The 22,022-nt window shown below is 39.2% G+C and overlaps 1 protein-coding gene across 5 annotated transcripts in view; it reads left to right on the top strand.

The window, feature by feature from the left end:
* The window catches only part of TENM2 (teneurin transmembrane protein 2), a 1,449,326-nt gene that overhangs the window by 1,209,960 nt on the left and 217,344 nt on the right, over positions 1 to 22,022 (top strand). For all 5 annotated transcript variants that reach the window (XM_074604292.1, XM_074604293.1, XM_074604291.1 and 2 more), the window contains one exon: positions 7,855 to 8,064. In XM_074604292.1, the coding sequence (XP_074460393.1) occupies positions 7,855 to 8,064 (210 nt within the window). The remainder of the gene's footprint in view (positions 1 to 7,854; positions 8,065 to 22,022) is intronic.

Below are 22,022 nucleotides of genomic sequence, written 5' to 3'. Positions count from 1 at the left end.
CGCCAAAAAAAAATAAAGGGAGAAAGGTCTCAGGGCTTCAGGGGCCCAAGTGAAGCTCTTATGGAAGGAGCATGGCTCCAGCCAGCCCCAGGGAGGGAGTTGTCAGTAGCCGTCATACATGCAGTCTGCAAAGACGTAGACATCTCACTCCGCAAATGGCTCCACTGTTTCGTACTTGGCAGAGCAGAATCTACAGCGTGTTGGAGAAAATGGCATAAACGGGCTCTCTGCGTGCCATGCGGCTCTGCTCTCAGAGCAGCTGCTGACAAAAGGTACAAACCTTTCTTCATACATGGACAAAAAATGTGTTTTGGGGCATATTCTTGCCTAAACCATAGTTACATAATTATCGTTATTTTTTTTATTATCTCCATTCTGATCATGCTCTCCCTTGGATTCTGTGCTTTTTCTGCATAACAAAAGTTTTGGAAAAACTAAGCAAGGCAGGTAGGGTGTTGTTCGTTTTGTTAAATGGGAGATATAAACCCATAGTGCGGGTTTGTCTTGGCTGGTTTGTTGTTACGTAAATCACAGGTGATGACTTACTGTGCCTAGATCTCTTTTTTGGCATTCTTTTTCGATTGTTTCAGAGCCACCTTCTCTCTTCCCCTGGTATGACAGGATGGGATCAGTGTCGTCCTTCGCTGCCCCGACTCTGTTTTGATGCAGAGAAATATCCAAAAACATCAATAAACAGGTCTGTGCAGGAATATCAGCCCCACGCTTTTAGGAAGACCTTATTTTCTCCTTTGACTCTTGTGAAATAGACTCTGTGAAAACATTTTTCTTAGCTTGGCTGGTTTTGTTCATTTGTTGCTTTCAGAGAGATAGGAGCTTCAGAAGCACCGAAGTACCTTTCTTCACTGATAACTCTCTGTCATCCAAATCCTGATTTGTATCTTTCTTTTTTTGCTGTTTTGAAGCTTGTTTGCCCTAGAGAAAAAACGCAACAGGAGTTTAGGCAACAGAAGGCAACTTGGTGCTGAAGAAAATAATGCCAAATTGTTAGATTTCTTTCCCTTTTTTTTTTTTCTTGTGTGCTTCATTCTGGGCTTTTGTTTTGTCTCGTCAACTTGAAATGCGGTCTGATGAATAAAGGGTTACCGGAGTCCTCTTTACAGATAAATTAGCATTGCTCCTCGCTAGATGAGGTAACTGTTAGGTGGTGTGTCTTGTCTCCCTCCTGAGAGCTGGCAGTACAGGCTGCTCACCTCTGGGGGAAGATGACTTTCACCCCCGAGAACAGCTTTGCCTCCTGGGGCTCCAGGCTGGCCTCCCCTGCGCTGAAGTACAAATGCCGTTTTAGCTACAAAAATAATAGATGCTGTTACCATACAGAAAATGGATGATTTTTCCTGTTGTCATTTAACTCTAGTAATTTCATCAAATACAAAATATTTATATTCCTTATGCCAGTTATGACAATATATATTTAATTTATTAAATATGACTCTGCTTGCGAGTACACAGCCCATTGGCAAGACGTGCTTTGCACACATACTGGAAGGATGGGGTTTTTTTCTTGCAGAAAGCCATTATTCTGGGGAGGAACAGGAGAGTGTGCTGAATGTGCTATACCTTGGGAAAGTTTCACCTTCATCAGCTGCCTGCTTAATTTATAGTGCTTCGCACTGCAAAAAAGATGCATCTTAGGTTATCTAGTTGTTTGCTGACACATTTAGCAACGTTTCTCACTCTTCAGAGTGAACTGAACGTTGCTGACGATGTAGGTGCCTCAGTGAGGCTGATGTGGCGGTGCAGGGAGAAGGTGGCGTGTGCCGCAGGGGGGCGGTGCGGGGGTCACCCCTGGCAGCAGGGTCTGTCCTGGCCACCTCCTTTGTATCCATTCCGTGCAGCTTTCCAGCTCCGGTCCCTGAAGTACGGGGGAAAATGAGGAGGAGATCTGATCCTTCTCTTGCATCATCTCTAGTTAATGTCCAGCCAGTGCCATTACCAGATAGCCTTCCTTGTATGATTTGAGTAAATATGAGCAACACAGCTACTGCTTTAACGATACTGTCCATCGCTTAAGTCACTCACATAATTTTATGGGATTACTTTATATAGGGTACAATACTCTGTATTGGTGTAACATGAAAATCAGCTTCAATCAGTAAATGTCAAAGTCTTAATTGCCAATTAAGTGTTTTACAGTTTCTGTTTTGGTGCCGTCAGTGATGTAGAAACAACTCATCTCCTTTCACTTTTTACTTCCCTAGCTTCCTGCATTAATGCTTGAATACTACTACATCTTCCAAACGGTTGTTTAAAAAAAACCAAAAACCCAGTTATCTTAAAGTTTCCCCTCTTTCTGCAATCTGATGTGTTGAGGATTGCACAGTGAGTTTAATTGTGTACATCTTTTCTGTTTGAGTCCTTGTGACCAGAGCTGTAGAACAGACACATAAGTGGCTTTATTGAGAGTAATGTATGTAACTAACTATAGTTGTTACAGATCATTTATATTTATTTTCTGCATGAATAGCAGGTAGCCTAACTTAGAGAAGTACAAAATAGTTATATCCTAACCTCTTGATTATGAAGATTACCAGCTGTTTAAAGCTATTGAAATTTGATTTTGCTTGTAGAAGCCTCTACACGTAGGAAGATGGCTTCATAAATTTAATTTATCAATGAAGATATGCTGCTTAGGTATATGAAATTCTCAGTGGGACACGCTGAAAATGCAGAGGGTTGAACAACCTACGTGGATTTTTGCTACGCATGTGCTAACCTTAGAAGTGAGATTCTCCTGAAGGGCTGAGCTTGAGAATTCCATTGCAGGTGAGATCTGTGTTTATCACCTCTGGGATTCAGATCTTTTCTAACAAAACAAGTTTTAATATAGAAATGGATAACATAGGAGCCTGGGATGACAACATACAGGTTGTGATCTTCCCCCCAACAAATTTAATGCAAAATGGCTATTTAAGGCATCTGGATTGATCCTTTAGACCTCTTAAAATAATGTTATTTTTTTGATATTACGTACGTGTCTCTAAATACTTGTGTGTGTGAATATATTTAAATATATAAATATTTATATAAATATATATACATTTATGGGTTTTATGTGGTGGTGCTGGGTAGTAACACTATACTATATGACAGTTAGATGAAAGGTTACTTAACAGCTCTTCAGGAGCTATTTTTATAATACACTTTCATAGTGACTGCTCATGTGTCAGAATTCTTAAATGTCAGTAATTTTTGTCATTTTTGTTCCCTGCTTCCTATCATGCACCATGGTGGAATATAGGGCCAGGGTTTCACGCATACACGGGCTTTATTCATCCACAAAACTCCATAGGTCCTTTTCCGGCAGAGGGAGAAGGGGGAGTATGGAAAGTGCATCACAAAAATCCTTCAGTAACTGATAAGCATCCTGCTTCTCTTCTTTGGTTGTATCTTATTTATGTATATTAATGCTAAGAGTGATTGCAGGCAGTCCTTTTTATTGTTCTTTTGGTTTGGTGTCGTCGTGTCCCGTCCCCCGTCCCCCCCGTCCCCCCCCCCGTGATGGGTTTTTGGTCTTTTAGGGTAACAGCAACCAGAGTATCTCTTTCCCAAATGTGTTGTTGTGATTAGGACAAACAGAACGCTTCTTAGCTGTCTTACAAGTGTCTGGGCTGGAGCCAGTCTGCTCTGTCACCCCACTGCTGTGTCACACCGTGACCACGCATGGCAGGTTCGCACTGGTGAGCTTGTGCCTTATTCACCCTCTGTCTGGCTGTGAAGCTGTCCTTAACAAGGAGAATAGAGGAATTCCTCACACCGATGTCTGATGTGCACGCTCGGCTTTTGTGAGTGTCTTCCTGAAGGAGGTTGTGGAGCTGTGGCATCACTGCCAGCTACAAGTGTGGCACCATTTTTCAATGTTGATTCTATGGCAGATTTTAAGCCTTAGGGACTTAAAGTATAGCAGTAATTGAGGAATGGTTTCATAAAAATTCCTGGGCTGATGAAGAAAGATGTGACTGTTAAGAAGGAAAAATGGAAATAATAAGCCTATGCTGTCTGCTATATAATCTTAGGGGGAAAAAAGGGAATGTAAGTGATAAGAGGGTAAAAATGGCAGAATGAGGTGCCATGTGGCATGGAAGCCCAAAGCTCTCCCCAGTCAGAATGCCCTCCAGAAGGAGAGCTATCAAGTTTTTTCTTTAAGTAGTAAGATAAGATAAATGACAGGAGAAAGTAATGGGGGGGAGGGGAAGGAAAAGGTTCTTTTGTTCTTGTCTGCTTGCTTTTTTGAAAAATGCCTTAGAAATACTGTATTAGGTATTTGTATGAGTCTTTGCCGTGCATGAGTATATGCCGTATGAATGTGCATATGAACAGATATTGGAAGAAGAACTAACACTAGTTTTTACTATTGAAATGTAATGTATCAGCTTTTGGACTTTGGTTTCCCTTTCTAGCATTCATATCTGTTTTCTGTTTCTTTGGGTATGTTACACATTGACATTATTGCTGTCAATAGAAGTAAGTATCCATTACGTAGGGTTTCTGTCAGTGCACAACTACGTAAAAATCCTATTCGTAGAAGCTTTATCATATTAGCATACGAAGAGTAGACACAAATTGTACAAAATCTATTTACATTATGGATGTAACTTTTGAAAACAGCATTGTAATAGAATACTGAAGTTAACACATATCAGAGTATGTTTTATAATTCCGTAGGGTATTGCAAGTCCCATTGTCAGGTGGTGGAAATTTAGAATTATTTCAAGAGATGGGGTGTTTCCAAATACAACTGTTCAGGTATCTGCAGACACATGAATGGTCTGGCAAGAAGCTCAAGTTTATGAAACCTGTAAAGCTTAGTCTGTTATTTTAAACGGTACAAGAATACATTGAGCTTACTTGACCAAGATATTGGTATTCAACAGTACGAATTGAACCCATTATTTCCAACTTAAGAGTATATAATAACAAATAAATTGCATTTACCATGCTCTTCATAGCCTAACTGCATAGGTTCAGTTCTCTTCGGTAGTTTCACAACCATTCTCTCAACTGTGGTACTGCAGATAGGTACCTTTTAGATTCATTTCCTAACGCAGCAAAGCTTAATAGTAGCTCTTTCTGTTCCTCTTCAGTACTTTTTCAACTCACTTCCCACCAAATTTTACAAAAGTTTGGGTCTCTTAACATATTCTATGTGGTTCAAGGTGTGGAGGGCTATAAAGAGAGAAGATGCTCCACTAGACCCCCACTACTGTAGAGGGAGAAGCTGTAGAGGTTAGTAGATGCCCAAAATCAACTTGATAGAAAGATCAAGAATGCCCCAACCACAAGAAAAGTTTTAATCAAATTTGGCAGCTTGTTAGGAAATCTAACCACAGGACAGATTGACAATAGGTTCTATGGCTCACAGACATCTATGTTTTTCAATTACTACATGCTTATGGACAAATCTTCCTCAGGAGCCAGCTTCCCACCAAAATAATGCAACTTTTTAACACCCTGATACCTTCTGTTTCCTCGAAGCTACAAACAGAGCTGTAGTAATTAGGTATTTGACTTTGTCTTCAGGGATTTCATGAAGGTAACAATGTGATTAGCTTTCCTGGCAAAAAGAATTCTTGTGTTTTTCATTTGTCTCAATGTTTTCTGCAAAAATGTACCTAAATTTCTCTGAAATACCATATGCAGTTTACGCAGATGGAAAAATCATTTTCCCTTCATCTCATAACCTCACACGTCCAAAATTTGTATAATACAGTAATATATTTCCATATGATACTTGAAATGCAGATTTTGAGTTTATAAAGCGTCTTCTTTTAACTTCATAATGTTGAAGCAGAGCCAGAATATGTGAAAATTAAATGCACACATGGGCACAGTGTCACACTCCTGCCTGAGGTGTGTCAAACCTCAGCCTCTGTGCTTGTTTTCAACACATTGCAAAGAAATAATTAGAAACTGGTTTTGCTCAGTCACTTCCCTTTGAATGTTTAGGGTATTCACTGCAGTATTTCATAAGAATAGCATAATCAGGAATAATAACAGTAATTATTCCTGTCATCAATATTAGAATTATTTCCTTGTAAATGCAAGTCCACAATGAAAATATTCAATGCATATTGAATTTTCTGTAGCATAAAAGACGGTAGATGGGGGTTACTATGGAGGAGTTTAAACCCATTTCTGTCATATGATAACTTGGTCGTTTAGTCTTATCGTCAATTTATCCAGTGCTAAAAAGATAATAAAAAATAAGCATCAGAGTGACTTGCCTATCTCCAGGTATTTATTTTATTTCAGACTTTTTGAAGGCAAGAAACTAGTTCATGCTAATTACTGGTACCATGCAGTGAAAGGGGTTTTTTAGTACCTACGGGTACCTTTGTTTGACTGCTGCTCCCCAAATGTAATTTACATGTGATGGCCGGAGTTTTTCTTCATTTTCTTGGTTCTCTTTTTTCTTTCCTGCCGTGGGATTTGATGGGTGGCTCTAGAAGATTACCTAATTGTATAAACCTTAGTGTAATTCATGTAAATTGAGGGACTCTTGATTCTAAAAATGAAGATGTTTCTCAAAAATGAGAAAGCCAGTGAGTATTTGCTCCTGTTTCTTTAGGAATGATGGAAATAAGAGTGCACCATTTTATGTAGTTTTGCTCCGTTTTACCATTTGTAGATAGCTTGCAGCAGTTCTCTCTTTGCCTCGCAGACTTTGGCAGTAGCGCAGAGGTCATATTTTCCTGTGTATAAATTATTCATGAACAGTTTCTCCAACACACTAGATAAACTTGCAGAAACCAGAATGCATGTTTCTCTTTTTCCTCTCATCCCTGTAACTGGTCATGTTCTAATAGGCAATACAAAAAAAACCCACCACCCCAAAACCTGTCTTCGTCGGTGTGCATTTGATGGAGTGGATTGATCACAAGTTATAAAAGTTCACAGAAGTGACGAATAAATAAGTATGAATGGTTTTATTGTTGATTTGGTACCACCACTTTAGTGACCAAAAATATGTTGTTGCAGTGGGCTGAGGTATATTGCACACTTTAAGGATCTGGTTTTGGAGTTGAAATTAATCTGTCTGGTGAGCTAGGCAGGAAATTCCGCCCCTACAGCACCAGTGCAGAAAGAAATGAGAGTGAAAGGACAGGAAAGCTTAGTTTCCAGCCCATATTCCAGCCTTGCCCAGCTCTACAAGTGGAATAATTCGCTCTCAGTGGGTTTTGGAAAGATGTACAACCATGTAGGAAGACCCTTAGCTTGGAGGTAGCCTTCATGTGGTTCTCGTTACATGCTTCTAGTTAATGCCTGTACTGGAGCAATTTCCCTGGTAAAGACAAAAAGAAAATAAGTATCAGAACACCACCATTATTTTAAGAGATGGTTACAGATATGTGTTGTGATTCCAGGAATCAACTCATTATAGCCTTCTTTCTCATTGGTCTAATTTAGCAAAAAAAAACCCCTATTTGTGTGAAAATTCTCCTGGTAAAATACATAGCTGATGCACGAGCAATTTGGCAGCACCTGAGCGTGGGGCTGGGGGCCGGTGAGTGTTCGGCTGCGAGGTGTCAGTGCCCCACAGAGTGGAGCCCTCCGCAGCCCATGCTCGCAGGTCCTCCCCTCCGCCAGCCGCTGCTCACCCGAGGAGATACAACCTGGTGCTGCGGAGAGGTTTGTGCAGTGAGCTCACAGCATTGGCTGCTCACGATGCCTTGAATGTGATACAAGGGGAGAAGTTTGTACCAGTGGAGAGGTTTTATGGCTCTGCGCAGGAGCAATCCTATGTAATGATAGACGGTTACACTGCAATTACTTGGCTGTTTGGTTTTTTTTCATTACATTCATTGCTGATCTTTGATCCCTGTTCCTCTTTCCCAGGTCGTCCCATTCCACCTACATCCTCGTCTAGCCTTCTCCCATCTGCTCAGCTGCCCAGTTCTCATAATCCTCCACCAGTTAGCTGCCAGATGCCATTGCTAGACAGCAATACGTCCCATCAAATCATGGACACCAATCCTGATGAGGAGTTCTCTCCCAATTCATATCTGCTAAGAGCGTGTTCAGGGCCACAGCAGGCTTCCAGCAGTGGTAAGAAAATTGCAAACATACGGAGTTTGTTTGTGACATGTTTGTGCCGGTTTTATGCGTTTTTTTACGAATGTGTTCTTGCATCACCACAAAATTGAGAGCATATATGGAAATGAGGCAAACAAAATTCTTACTGTTTTATTTCAGGAAAAATTTTTTGGAAACACCATACATGATATATGGTTTTCCTTCATTTTACTATAGAGAGCTTTTCAGTTGTAGGATTGTTATAAGTAGCATAAAACAATCTTATCGAATTCTTGTCATCAGAAGGATTCATTTTTTTGGGTGGGTTTGGGTGGGTTTCCTGCTCCTTAGTGCACCTTGTAAGAGAGAGGTGTATGCACAGTGGTTCTTTGTTCTGCGTAGGTGGTGAGGTTCTGTGTCTAAAAATGTGTGTTGCTTCTGCCATTCGATGTCTCTGCTTGTTTCAAAATCTGTCTGATTCTATACTCCCAATGTCACATTTAACTAAGATACTGCTATTTTTCAGCAAATTAATTCTTGTCTTTCAGGCCACTGTTTTAAAACATTTGCAGCTCTGCTGTCAGTCATATAATTTGTAGTGCTTAGGGTTTTCTTTCTTTTCCTTTTATTTTTTTTTATTATTAACAGATGCTGACTTTTCATTTTGACAGCCAAAATTGAGAAATGACGAGGCCATCCCTTTTTAGAAATACAGGCAAAACAAAAGAAGGCTATTATAGCTCCTTATTTTTGCCTTTTATTTTTTTTTTAACACAGATATCTGCTGTGCAGTTCCTGTCTATTTAACTGAACACTGTAAGTTTATATCTTATATGCAGTTTCTGATCTGGCCAAGGTCGCTCTTTCCTGTAACAACACAGAACTGAACAGTACCGGAGACACCGTGGTGGGGAACTGTTGGCCTTTGCGAGTGCATTCAGTACGCTTGAACCATGCCCTTAGGCAGTGGCTGGTGGTGCGTGGTGGGAGGATGAGACAATGAGCAAAAGTTGAAACATAAGATTCAGAGTCAACGTAAGGTAAAACTTTTTTTCCCTAAGCGTTGGATTGGAACAGGTTGCCCAGAGACCCTGTGCTGTCTCTGTCCTTGGAGGTTTTCGAGAACAAGTTGGTTAAAATCCTGAGCTACTTGGTGTGACCTCAGAGCTGCCCTTGCTTGGCAGGAGGCTGGACTAGGGACCTCCCGGGGCTCCTTCCATCCTGAATTATCCTTTAACCCTATGATCCAGTTGCTATCTTAGATACGTTAAAATATAATTACACAAAGAAATAATAATCAGAGATTGAGTATACTTCCTTGTTACTTAAGGTTTGAAGGTGGAAAATATGATACCAGTTTTGAGGTTGGTTTTTTTTAAGAGGTTCGGGGGATATGGGGATCTGTTTCTTTATATCTTTATTCTTCATATTCTTTATTCACTCTGCATTTTAACATTTTTTCCCCAAAACATTCAGTTTCCTTCTTTAATAAACAGTCATATAATATGTAATGACTTTTAATTTTCAGAGTATAAGAAATAGCTGGGGTTTTCTTGGTTGTTTTTTTTTTTTTTTTTAAAGCATAGACACATGCATAATTGTTTGATCAGCACTGAGAGTGTTGTATAGCGTGTGCTCTCCTGGACTTAGTACGTCCTCCGGAAGCTAATAAGCATTTTCTAGCAATCTCATTTTTTCTGTAGTTCTCATAATGTTTCCTGTAGAGAGTTTATAAGAAAATACCACAGATAGTGACATATACCTTAAACTGGAAGAGCTCACCTTTTCTTGTGGCTCGTCCTTATTCTTGAAAGATTTTCAGAGTAGCTTTTACCGTCTACATGATATGGAAAGGCAGATGATGCTTTTTTTAAAATAATTTTTAAAATCTATTTTAGTTCCTATGGAAGCTTAGCAACATAGATCCAGACATTTGGGAGAAAGTAAATAAATTTAAATATTTTGTTTAAATTTGTGTTGGGTTAAACAGTAAGGTTTGAAGATATTTATATTTAAGGCTTAGATTGCAGATTATCTTTGATCATTAATAAATATTTGCTAGCGCTTTCTAGGTTCTTCTTTAAACATTTCTATCAGAGCCTTCGAAGTGCACGCTGAAGATGAAGCCGAAGTCTCGTACTGATTACATTATATGATAAGTGTCCTCTTGTTTCTCTGATTGTACACTTATGCTTGCTTCAACCTCTACAATTACAGGATAGCTCCTCAACAAGTTTAAGATGAGCCTTCTCGGATATAAGGTGATAGTCATCCACATGTACTGCCCTGTGCCCTTCACAATAGCCATTCTTGGCTATCTGGAAAACTCATTTGCCTAAAAAAATTACCTAATCAAATCTTCCATCAAATGAGCAATCTATTGTTGATATTATGAAGGCCTTTAATCTACAATAAATCTTTGTTAGAACTCATCAGAGCTTCCAGTTTGAGAGAAATGTGATTATAGCACTCTTAAAATGACATTACATCATTGGGGTGATTGGTTTATCATTTGGAGAAGCGACATCAATCATAACTAGCATAACCACATCGTAAATGAATTCAACCTTTCTACTGCAGAACAATGACACAATAATTGCTCAAAATCAGACTTAAAATGAAATCAGAAAATGCACTTTCTAAAATATGATGTTAACCTAATGGAATATATTATTAAAAATCATGTTTGAGGAAATTCTATGTAATTAAAAATATGTGAAAATGTATTCCTTTTTTCTCTCATTAGAACCTGATTTCAGTTGCAGAATCATTTTCTATGCAACAGATATTATGCTGTTTTTAATTGAACTCCCATCACTTACATTCCTCTGCTTGTATTTCTTAATATAATATGCAGCACAATTATATGTGATGAAGGACAAGAGGTTTTTGAAATCTGGTGCACCTGCTGATAGTATTTTGAAAAACACAAATATTATAGAAGGAAATGAGACCTTTTATCTGTGAAAAGTTAGCGGATCTTTTTTTTTTCCCTTTTAAAAGAAGGTCAGTTCCTGTCACACCATTTGCGAGGATGGTTTCTTACAGATAAGAGTAGGAACAGGCTTATTTCTTCTTCCTGTATATATTGTATGTATTTTCTTTCTGGTAATATAAGGTGACTCATCTTTTTGGAATGCCATTTTAATGGCTTCAATCATGATATAATGTAACAGGCTGTATTTCAATCTTACATAGAAAAAAAAGGTAAGGGTTTTTGTTTCCAGCAGCTTTGCCTTTACTTTTTTATATAGGATTTATTCCTATTAAACCAAATTTTGGAATTCCAACAGAAAAACTGTTTGTTTGTCTGTTTGTTTTTCAACTTGAGTAAAACATCTAGGATATACCTTCTTTGGTAACTATAGCTTTTGATATTGTGGTTCCATAATTGAATACATACATAATTTTCGACCATTCTAACAACGAGAAAGTAGATGCAAAATGATTTTCAGAATATTTTGATTTTGGGAAAACTCTAAACTGTTCATTAGATATTGTCACGATTCCCGAGAAGTTACTGAAGTTTAACTGGAAAGGGGATCGTGCAGTTTTTCAGTATGTCATGGTTTAACCCCGGCTGGCAGCCAGGACCATGCAGCCGCTTGCTCAGTTCTCCCCCTCCTCCCCAGAAGCGGGGGGAGAAGAGGTAGAAAGAGGGGAAAGGGAAAAAAAAAATCCTATGGGTTGAGAGATAGAGATTTTAATAGAACAATAATGGAAAGTAACAACAATAATAATAATAACAGTAAAAGAATATAAACAAAAAAAATGATACAACATAAGTGGCTCTCACCAGCTGGTGATTTGGTTGCCCAGCCTGTCCCAAGCAGTGACGGGGGATTCCTGCCCCCTAGCCAACCCCCATTTATATACTGAGCATGACATCTATGGTACGGAATATTCCCTTGGCCAGCTTGTCCTGCCTGTGCTCCCTCTCAGCTTCGATGGGAAGCTGAAAAAGTCCTTGACGATAAAAACGTCACCTGGCAACAACTAGAACAATATGCGTTATCAATGTTCTTGTCATACCAAATCTGAAACACGGCAGCCACCAGGAGGAAAGTTAACTCTGTCCCCACTGAAAGGACACAGTGTTATCATGTCTTTTTGGCTCAGAGGCAATAACACAAAGCAGTTGGCGCAGCATAACAATATTTGCCCACAGAGTAGGTTGGACGCTGCTTAGAAGACAGGGTTTGCTTTGATCTTTTTCGCAAGCAATTATTGGCAGCGAGGAGAAAGGAAAGGAGAAATAGTTTGGTTTGAGTAAAATAATTGTTGTTGCTTGGTGTTGCCTGTGAGTTAGAGTTGAAATGAAGAATAAGACTTTTTTTATGCTTATGACCCTAGTTTGTGTTAATTTACTGTGTATAATACCAATATTCATTATATCCAGTATAAATATCTAAAAGGATCTCCTGCATTCAGCAGATACTACCTGTCTATAGGATTTTGTAATTACTAACGTTCAATTACCACCACCTCCTTGCAGCTTAATCCAGAATGTAAAAATTTTTTTTTTTTTTTTTTCCTTGTGACGGAAGCCAGAACTTTCATTAATGCACTGTAGCTGGAGGTCTTATCTGAGATCCTGTTCTGGGAGTGCTTGGAAGTGTATGGTTTATATCCCTCTTCAATCTGGCATCAAATAAACAGGTATTTCCAGTTTCTAATGTATAATGCAAACCCATACAGAAGATAGTCATCTTTAAGAAATAAATGAATCCTATAGAAAAATAATTACATCTCCTTCAGATGATGAAGTATCAGCCCCTACTGCATGGAGGAAGTAGATTCGGTATCTGCCAACTTGTATGATAGAAAATGCAGCAGCAACAACAAAAATCTAGAATCCATGGCGCTTTTTTTTTTCTTCCCCTCATAGAGGATTGACTTTGGCTTACTTAAGAGACTAAATAAAAGCGTTTAGATATCTCAGTAGGTAGCACCTTCAAGTTATTGCCAGAAAGACAAGGATTTAAACTGTAGATAAGAAACCTAGGCATGCACAGCTCTCCCAGCATGATATCCAGTTGCTGAGTTGCCACAGGAACTGTTACACAATTAACCAGGCTCAATAGAGAGCATTAAACATTCTGATAGGAATCTCATGGTGCGCAACAAAGAGAAGGGCCAAGTCCAGCACCTGGGGAGGACCCTGTACCAGTACGTGCTGGGGCTGACCAGCTGGGAAGGAGCTATGCAGAAGTGCACCTGGGGATCTTGGGGGAGAAGAGTCTGACCATGAGCCAGCGATGTGCCCTGGGTTGCATTAGGCAAGCACTGCCGTCAGGGTCCAGGGAGGTGATGCTTCTCCTCTGCTCAGCACTGGTGAGATACGTTTGGAGTGCTAGGTTCAGCGATGGGCTCCCCAGCACAAGAGACATGGACTTACTGGAGCATGTCCAGTGAAGGGCCACAAAGGGAATCAAGGGACTGGAGCATCTAACACATCAGGAGAGGATGAGAGAGCTGGGACTGTTCAGCTTGGAGAAGAAAAGGCTTGGGGGGTAGCTTAGCCCAACGGGGAAGAGTAATGACAAGGGAGACAGGCTCTTCTCAGTGACGTCCACTGACGGAACAGGAGGCAATGGGCTTAAGTTGAAATATAGGAAATTCATTTTAAATATAAAAAGAAACTTTTTTTACTGTGAAGGATGTCAGGCATTGGAACAGTTTTCCCAGAGAGGCTGTAAAGTCTGCATCCTTGGAAATACTCAAAACCATCCACTGGAACACCTTCAGCAGTTAGTACCTTCTAGAGATGTGGAAGACCTACAAGTTCTTTATGGACTCGCCAGGACTTTGTGAGTAGGTTTGTGGAAGCTCCTTGGGCAGCCCCCACAGAACATACAGATCACTCCATTCCACGCTCTGCACTCTTAGTGGTTTTGTCATTTCCCAGTAGTGACTATTAGAAGGGTGAGATTTAATTCTGCTCAGATTCAAAGCAAATTTATTGTGGTGAGTTGAAGTCCTTGAGTACTGTTTCTCAATCCACTCAGTTAGGATGCCATCAAACTTGTCTTGCTCATACACTGTCATTGTAGGTAGTCGAGGTCTTGCCCACACACTTACACAAAGAATAAGATGCTTGATCAATATTTATTTTCCAATTTGCAGAAAGATTTTATTTTTTTTTTCATTTGGAAGTCCTCTTTCTTAACTGTTCCGTTAGAATTGAAATCTTCCTCTCCTTGTCAGTGTTGCAGTTGGGCGTGGGGAGAAGGGGTGGTGTTTTACTTTGGTGTTTGTTCTGTGTTTGTTTACTTTTGGTTTTGCTTATTTTGGTCTCTGTGCAGGACTTCTGAGCTCACTTAGGGAGGAGCAGTAATCAGGAAGAAAAGCTTTGGCCTTCTCCACCTTCACTTTTCTCTCCTAGGTGCTGTCTTGCGTTCGTTCAGATTTCAACAGCATCCCTTTCTGAAACCTCTTTCAGAATACTTCATTTTAGACTTTGCTAATGTATGCTTAGATCAGCGGCAGTAAAAATCAGTTAAGGTTCCAGGGCTGTTTTTTCTAAATTATGCTCTTATCTGCCTCCGAAAGGCAGCCCTGTGTTACATCTGTATACACAATTACGTTGAGAAACAACGCTTCCTATTCAATATATTCACAGGGAAATACTATAAGCGAATTTTTTTTTCTGGTGACATTTTACAACAATGCAAAAAAAAAAGAGTTGCAGATTGATCGTTATAATTTCTGTTTCCCAATTTAGAGGAAATTATGTATGTTTGTTTCTGGATCCACTGCTGTTATTGAGGAATTTCAGTGCTATAGGCTTTTTTCTACCTTGGCACCCAGGGCTGTAAGTGCTGCTCCAGAAGTAGAAGAAAGCAACGCTAATTTAAGAATCCTATCCTTAATGCTTAATGTACCTGAAGAGCATAAAACACCCTATATTTCTCAGGGACCGCGTTGCAGCAGAGGACAATGTCCATTCAAGTTTCCTCTATTACAGAAGATTAGATTGAATAGAAACAAAACCCGTTCGTTTCGAGTGTTTATGGTACGAAGACTGGCTCCTAGCTTTCGGGTTTTAAGCAATAGTCTCTTTCTATGCATATTATTTTGAACATTTGTATGTATTTAGTAGCAAGGTCTTGAAATAGATATTTTTTTTCCCCCAATTTGTTTTTAATATTTAAATTCTCTAAATCCTTAATGGCCAGTCACATTCTAATTCTGTTGCTTCTCTCGAGCACTAGGTCTAATTTTAGAGCTTTGGACTGGAATTAGAAATGGGGGGGAACAGCATGAACCGTGTTTTCCCATTGAAACTGAAGGGTGTACTTTTTGTTAAGTATTATCTCCATGTTGCTGCAACTATTACTGATATTATTGCTGCTGCTAATCTGTGTAGCATATGTTGACAATGCCAGCAGATGTCTGAATTTCAGCCAGAAGACGTGATTCTAGATGGTAAGATATTGCAGAAACATTGTATTTATTAATTTATGAATTCATTATCGTAACAGAATGTTCTATGGTAATAAAAATGATAATGCATTACAAAAAGCTACAGAATTGAGAACGCATTCTAATTCTGTTGTTTCTGTATTTTTCTTAAGCTCACCATGGTTTTGGGAGCTGCAGAGCTTTTTCTTAGCAACTTTTACATTATTTTAGCTCAAGGCTTGTAAATGTGTTGAACTGGCAGCCTCCGTAGTAACAAAAGCAGCCCAGCAAAGCAGCTGTGGTACCAACTTCCCAAGGTTCCATTTCTCCAGCATGTTGCTCTGCAATTTTCTGGTATCTACCGTGGGGGCTGGGAAACAACTTGATTACTGTTGCTGGTCAGGCCTTGTTTTTTCTCGTTACCAATCCTCATTTTGTCTCCTAGCAGCTGGTTTGAGATCACCAATAAACGTCATGCATTTGAAATGTAAAGGCTAGATATTATTGCTCTCTGCTGTTGTGCCAGGAGAATGGGTGCCTAGACTTCGTAGATTGCTTGCAAACTGAAAGGCATTGGGGATGTTGCAATTATAAGCAGAGTAACTCTTTTTCATGTCTTTTTTTCTTTCGTACGCTGAGTCTGGACACTGTGTGGTTTTCCTTTGTGTGTAGAAAAGCCTAACATTTTCCTTGCTCATGCTCTCTGCTCTAAGTTGTGCTGTATGGAAAGGATTTCTCATGTTTTCTGATAATTTTGTTGGTTGATAGAGAGTTTTGAATCTTCCCAACTACACCTCCTTTTTCGCTGGCAATGACACAGTCCTGACAACTTCCGTCATGGATTCTGCAGCTGTTTACGTGGAAATAGGAAATATAACATTTAGAAAACATTTCATGCTCTTAACCTGCCACCAACACAATTTGGTAGCTGATTCAAGGTGAAGAGTCAAACACGTGTAAGCCACATGCACTTCACAGATTATAAAATCAAGAACCTGAAATTTAGGATACAATTTTTTCAGAATTCTTTGCAAGATTTGTACACAGGAAGTTCCTGTGGTTTGGTTTCTGTTTGTTTGGCTGGTTTTGTAATAATAAAAAAATGAATAACTTCATTCTTTCTTCCTATAAATCCAAATAAGTGCTGTTAGAAACACTTGAAGGCAAGGAGACGCTTTTAATCTGATTCAGTATCTTCTCTTATGGATTTCCTGGTTTTGATAAGACAAAGCCATCCACTTCTGCTTTATTTAAATGATAAATTATTAATTTGTCTAGTGCTTAATTATTATACCTGGTTATGGAAATACTTCAATAGATTTAAAGTTATATAATACCTATTTCTAATGTGCTTATAAATATTGGCATCTTACCACGCAAATCTGTAGATATATTTCATTTATCGGTCATAGTAACATCTCTAGAAACTGAGTTTATCTTCATATAAAGCATGATTCAGTCAATAGAAATTAGGACTTTTTTCCTTTGGAAGATGTTCAATCTTATTCTAAAAACTACAGGAGATGAAGAACTCATGACATCGCTGGAGAAACTGCTCAATGGGTGTTAATTATTCTCATTATTAATATTTTTTCCCCCCATTCATGCCTGACTCTTTGCTTGACAGTTCTCCCGTGCAAGTCTTTAATATCTCTTCAGCATAAGCAGAAAGATATCTGAATTCCATCATTTTATTCTGAATATTTTCCCCTTTCTATTTACCTGCAATGGCCCCGTTGCCCTCTGGGCGTTTGTGGACTAGAAGGGTTTGTACATAGAGCTTTATTGGCAAAACCCTCCCCTGAAAACACAGCTCGCCCAAGCAAAATATGCTCTCCTCTTGCTTCCTAGTCCAATTCCTCAAATGGATTAAGCTGTATTGTAAAGAGGACTTCTTTGCTTGCATCACTGTATCTTCTGCTGGCTTTTGCTGATGTATGCTTTTGTAGACCAGGATTTTGTCTTTCTTTTTTCCATTTTCAACTTTAGCAGCAACCTTTTGCAGCCACTGTTACAGTGGAAATGTAATAAAAGTATGTTGTTCCTCCACTAAACAGCTGCTTTAATTTGATGCAGATTTACAGATGTTTCCTTTAGAGAGAGAGTGATGGAGGTGGGCCCCATGGGGTTCATGTTGGGAGGGCAGGTAAATGCTCAGAGCCTTTGATGATGTGGGATGCGTTCAGAACTGAGTATGGCGTTTTGGCTTGGTGATGGTCTGTGGTGATGCGCTTTACTTGCATCGTGGCAGTATCTGTCCTGGTACTGCCTGTGGATAGCTGGCCTATGCCACTCTAAGGAGTCAGGAGCTGAAGGAGTTTGAGTGAAAATCTTGAACTGACCGGTTTGTTTGTTTGTAATTCCTATGTTGTTTGTAATACTTACATACTAAAACTGGAGATGAGGCATTATTTTTATCACATAAGCTAATCAACGAAACAATATTGCCTTCTTTATTACATTGCAAATATATGTAATTTATTTTGCTGCCAGATTCTTACATAGAAAAGCTAAGGACTTTGAATTTTTGTAAAACTTAATTGCTGGCCTGAGTAAATGCTTGCTTTTTCAGATACCTTGACATCAAGGCATAGAGGGAATCCTGTTCCATTTTGTCAGCTTCCCAGATGTTTCCACAGCTCAGTCTGTGGCATTCACATGTGAATGAAATTGCATCTCTCGCTCTGTTCGATTTGTTTGGATTCTGTGTTTTCTTCCCCTCTGTAGCGATGCTGCACTTGCTCCCAGTTCCCTAGGTTGCTTTTATGGCAGTGACCTTTTCCATCTAGGCAGGGTGCTATTTGTCATTCCGCTCTCCTTCAGGCCCTGTCTCACCCCACCAAGGCATTGCCCTACGTGTCGCTCCTTTACAATAGTTCCTTTCTATTTAATGCATTTGTGTTGGATATCATAGGGCTGTAACAGTGTGATTTTCAGTAATTGAGCTTCTTTCTCCTTTCATTCAGGTCAGGTCTAATGATTTGTGAAATAAATATTTATTTATGTATGCATTTGCATACATACAAGCAGAAACATAGCGGCATCTTTGTGGTTGTAGTGATACCTGGTACTTACCTTGCATATCTGGGATGTGAAAAAAAAAAACTAGTAAAAGGAAAGAGAATCGGCAACTTAATATAGAAGTTGTATTGTTTTGAGAAGGCTCCTTGTCCTTGATGCTCTGTTAGTTTAGGAGCAATAACTAGAACACCGTAGAAAATTATGTGGACCTTTTATAAATGATAAAAAGCAATGTGTGGGTATTGAAGCCTATATATACCAAACCCCTAATAGCTGGGGTGTCTGTCTTTGCTGCTAGATCTTTCAAAATCTGCCAAAGAGGGACTTGGCTTACTGTGAACTACCATGCCCCAAAACTTCCATTCGTAACAACAACAGGAAAGTTCAGTATTGCCTCAGTACTCTGTAAGAAAAAGATTTACGACCTGGTTATTTTGAAACGTCCTTCTTGGTCTTGAGTCTCCAAACTTGGGGGACAGTTAGTATATCATAAAATGGGATGTCACAACTGCTAGTTCACATGATTTGGGGAGAACTCAGAAATCGGGACTTTAATATTGCACAGTGGATTAATTAAATGTGTAATGTATGGGCCATGGAAATTATTTTGGGTTTTACAAATCCCTTTTTGCATACCAAACACCAAGCTAACTTCTCAGATAATACACACTGTAATGAAGTGTGAAATGTTCTGCCTAACAAAACACAGTGTTGGAGCATGTTTGTTAATATTTGTTCCCACAAACAGGTGCATAATTGGTTCACGTGACACAAACCTGTCAATTATAGGGACTAGCAAACATAAAAGATGTAGAATCTTCGTAAGTTTGTGAGCTCCAGTTTTCTGAAAACACAATTTGCAAAGTCAAGAGGAGGGAGTTGGGGAGTTAGAGCTCAAGTGGTAAATGGTGGCGTTCAATTATTCTGTCAAGTGATGAGAACGAGGATTGGGACTGGGATGGTTTGGGGGTGCATATAAATCCTTAGTGACCCTGCAAGACAGTTTTCATCAGCTCCTGGCACCTTCATTTCCAGTATAGCTGAAAACTTGCTACAAAAGCAGAAGGGAGTAATGTGGAAGCAAAACGATGAGAAAAAAAAAAAAGGCAATTGGTAAGGCTTAGGTGGAATGAAAGAAGAAATTTGGACTTTTTCAATTTGCAAATGTAGTTAGGAAGAGCAACATGAATTCCTTCAATCTAGAGCAAAATGTGGGTTTAGTTTTTTTCCATTTTTCCGTAGCTTTTTGTTTAACTTTCTTTTGGTGTGGGTTAAAATAAAAACAAGAGAAGCAAATCCTCAAAATGAAAGGTGAAAATATTTGCTTAAAAATCTTCCAAATGAAATAGTTCAGCATTTTAAAAATGAAATAATTATTGTTTTAATTAGGTGTTTCTACATTTTTCAAATCTCTTCTCCTTCCTCCCCTATCTTTTTCAGCTCAAAATGTAGCAAAATGTAATTAGGTATTCATGAATAGTTTGTCTCCTTGTGGTCTGGAGCAGGCACAGGGCAGAAACCAGTTAGAAAACAGCTATTTATTCTAAAGTCCATTAATTTAGTGGATGTGGTAAGGCCAGTCAGTGATACTTGTGATGCGTGCTCTGTGCAGCTGGAGGAGAGGGCTCAGGGAAAACCAGCCTGCCTTGAAGAAAATGAGGAATTTCCAAGACTTTGAGTTTCCAATTTGAGGCTGTGACTTGAAAGTGTGATGTGGTTATGGAGGCCGATTTGTACGAACAGATGGAGAATTGGTGTTTCTGGTAATGCAGAAAGGCTGGTGAGGGACTGTACTTATAAAACTAATCTGAGAAAAAGACTCAAGAGACTGGCTGGAAACCAGACTTTTAAAAGCATACTGTCAGCAACTAAAGCCCAATCCATCTACACAGGTAGCACAGCTGTTTCCTTCAAATCATTTACAGAAAAAAAATTCTATGATACAAATCACTAGAAAACGTCATCCAGAAGTATATAGTAGCCCACAAAACTTATCTCCTCGCTTGTATTTCCAATCACACACCAGTTCTTCTAAATATCTTTCTTTTTCTTTCTTTTCTTTTTTATTGTTGACAGCTGGAAAGATTCCACAGTCTTCATTCTTCAATTCCTCTGAGATCATGCCAGGAACGCAAGTGCATTAGAGAGTCTTGTTTCATTTTCTTTTTTTGGAACAATTTCCATTAATATCCTGCTGTCAGAAAGCAACTGGTACTGTTTCACAGCTCTTTATCTTGGCAGTTTGATTCTGGGGAGCTACAGTGATTGCTCATTGGGACCCGGAGCCCCAACAGTGTAGCTAAGTCTTCTGGGTAACGGGGAAGTTAAACTGTTCGGTCAAGTTCAGTTCAGGTGATAGCAACTTCTTAATATTTAACATTTAAATTTCTTTGCGGAAATTAGTACTGGTGGATCCTGCTGGACCAGCAGCCTTTGCATTCAGTGGTTTCTTCATAGGATAGTATAGGTGGGTTCATAGAATGGTATTTTCTTTATAGGACAGGTAGATTCAATTCAAATTTTCAAATTCCTGAGGAGTCTGCAGGCCCAAATTCAGTTTCTGCATAGCTGGTTTGATGTTTGTTCTCTCTAGATGGTTGGGCTTTGTTTGGTTTGCGGGGGGAGAGCGTGATGCATGTGGTCTTGGTTAGGGTTTTCATTGGGTTTTGTTTTTTTTTAGCCGTCTTTCTGGGAATCGTAATTTTGAACTGTTTTTTAATAACCAATCTGTTAGGTTCGTTTGACAAAAAAATACATTGCAGTTGGTTCTTTTCAGGAATTAATGCTCTAGCATGCTGACTTATATTAAAAGGATCTGTGGCTCCTTTTAATAGGTTTCAGTCTGTACAAAAATTCTGCAGTTTAATTATTTCTAGTTCCCAGAAAATCCTCTCAGGTAATTTTATGAGAAAGCATCTAAAAAGTTTGAGAAAACTGTAGTGAAATGACATCATTCAGATTTTGGTTTAAGCATAGTGTTATCAAAGAACAGAAAAATATTAATGAAATAAATAAACAGAAAAGAAAAAGAAAGCATTCCTGTCGGTAGATTTTCTACACCCTGCTGTGTATCCCAGCACCAAATCTCTGTGTCTCCCACCGTTAGCCTTCAGTCTGAGCAACCGTTGGACTTCTGTTCCTTTTTTCAGATAAAAGTTTCTCACTGCAAAGCAAAGAGGGAGCAAGTGTCATAGATGAGAAGCAGGTAGTACTTCCCAAAGTGACCCAACCATGAGAGCAGGATTCTTGGCTCGACGGGCCACTGTGTTCCTATAGAAATTGCCACGTTATGTATGAAAGTACATACATATCTTCATAAGATTTGATGCTTTCTGTACTTCTGATTTGCATTATGAACTCTGCTGAAGATATGAGACATTGTTAATTTAATAGTATAACAAAAATATGAGGACAGGCTGAGAGAGTTGGGGTTGTTCAGCCTGGAGAAGAGAAGGCTCCAGGGAGACCTTTGAGCCCCTTCCAGTCCCTCAAGGGGCTCCAGGAGAGCTGGGGAGGGACTCTGGATCAGGGAGGGAAGCGACAGGACGAGGGGGAAATTTTTCACT

The sequence above is a fragment of the Larus michahellis genome, chromosome 11 (assembly GCF_964199755.1).
Source record: "Larus michahellis chromosome 11, bLarMic1.1, whole genome shotgun sequence".
Lineage (NCBI taxonomy): Eukaryota > Metazoa > Chordata > Aves > Charadriiformes > Laridae > Larus > Larus michahellis.
This window is presented reverse-complemented; position numbering and strand designations above follow the sequence as displayed.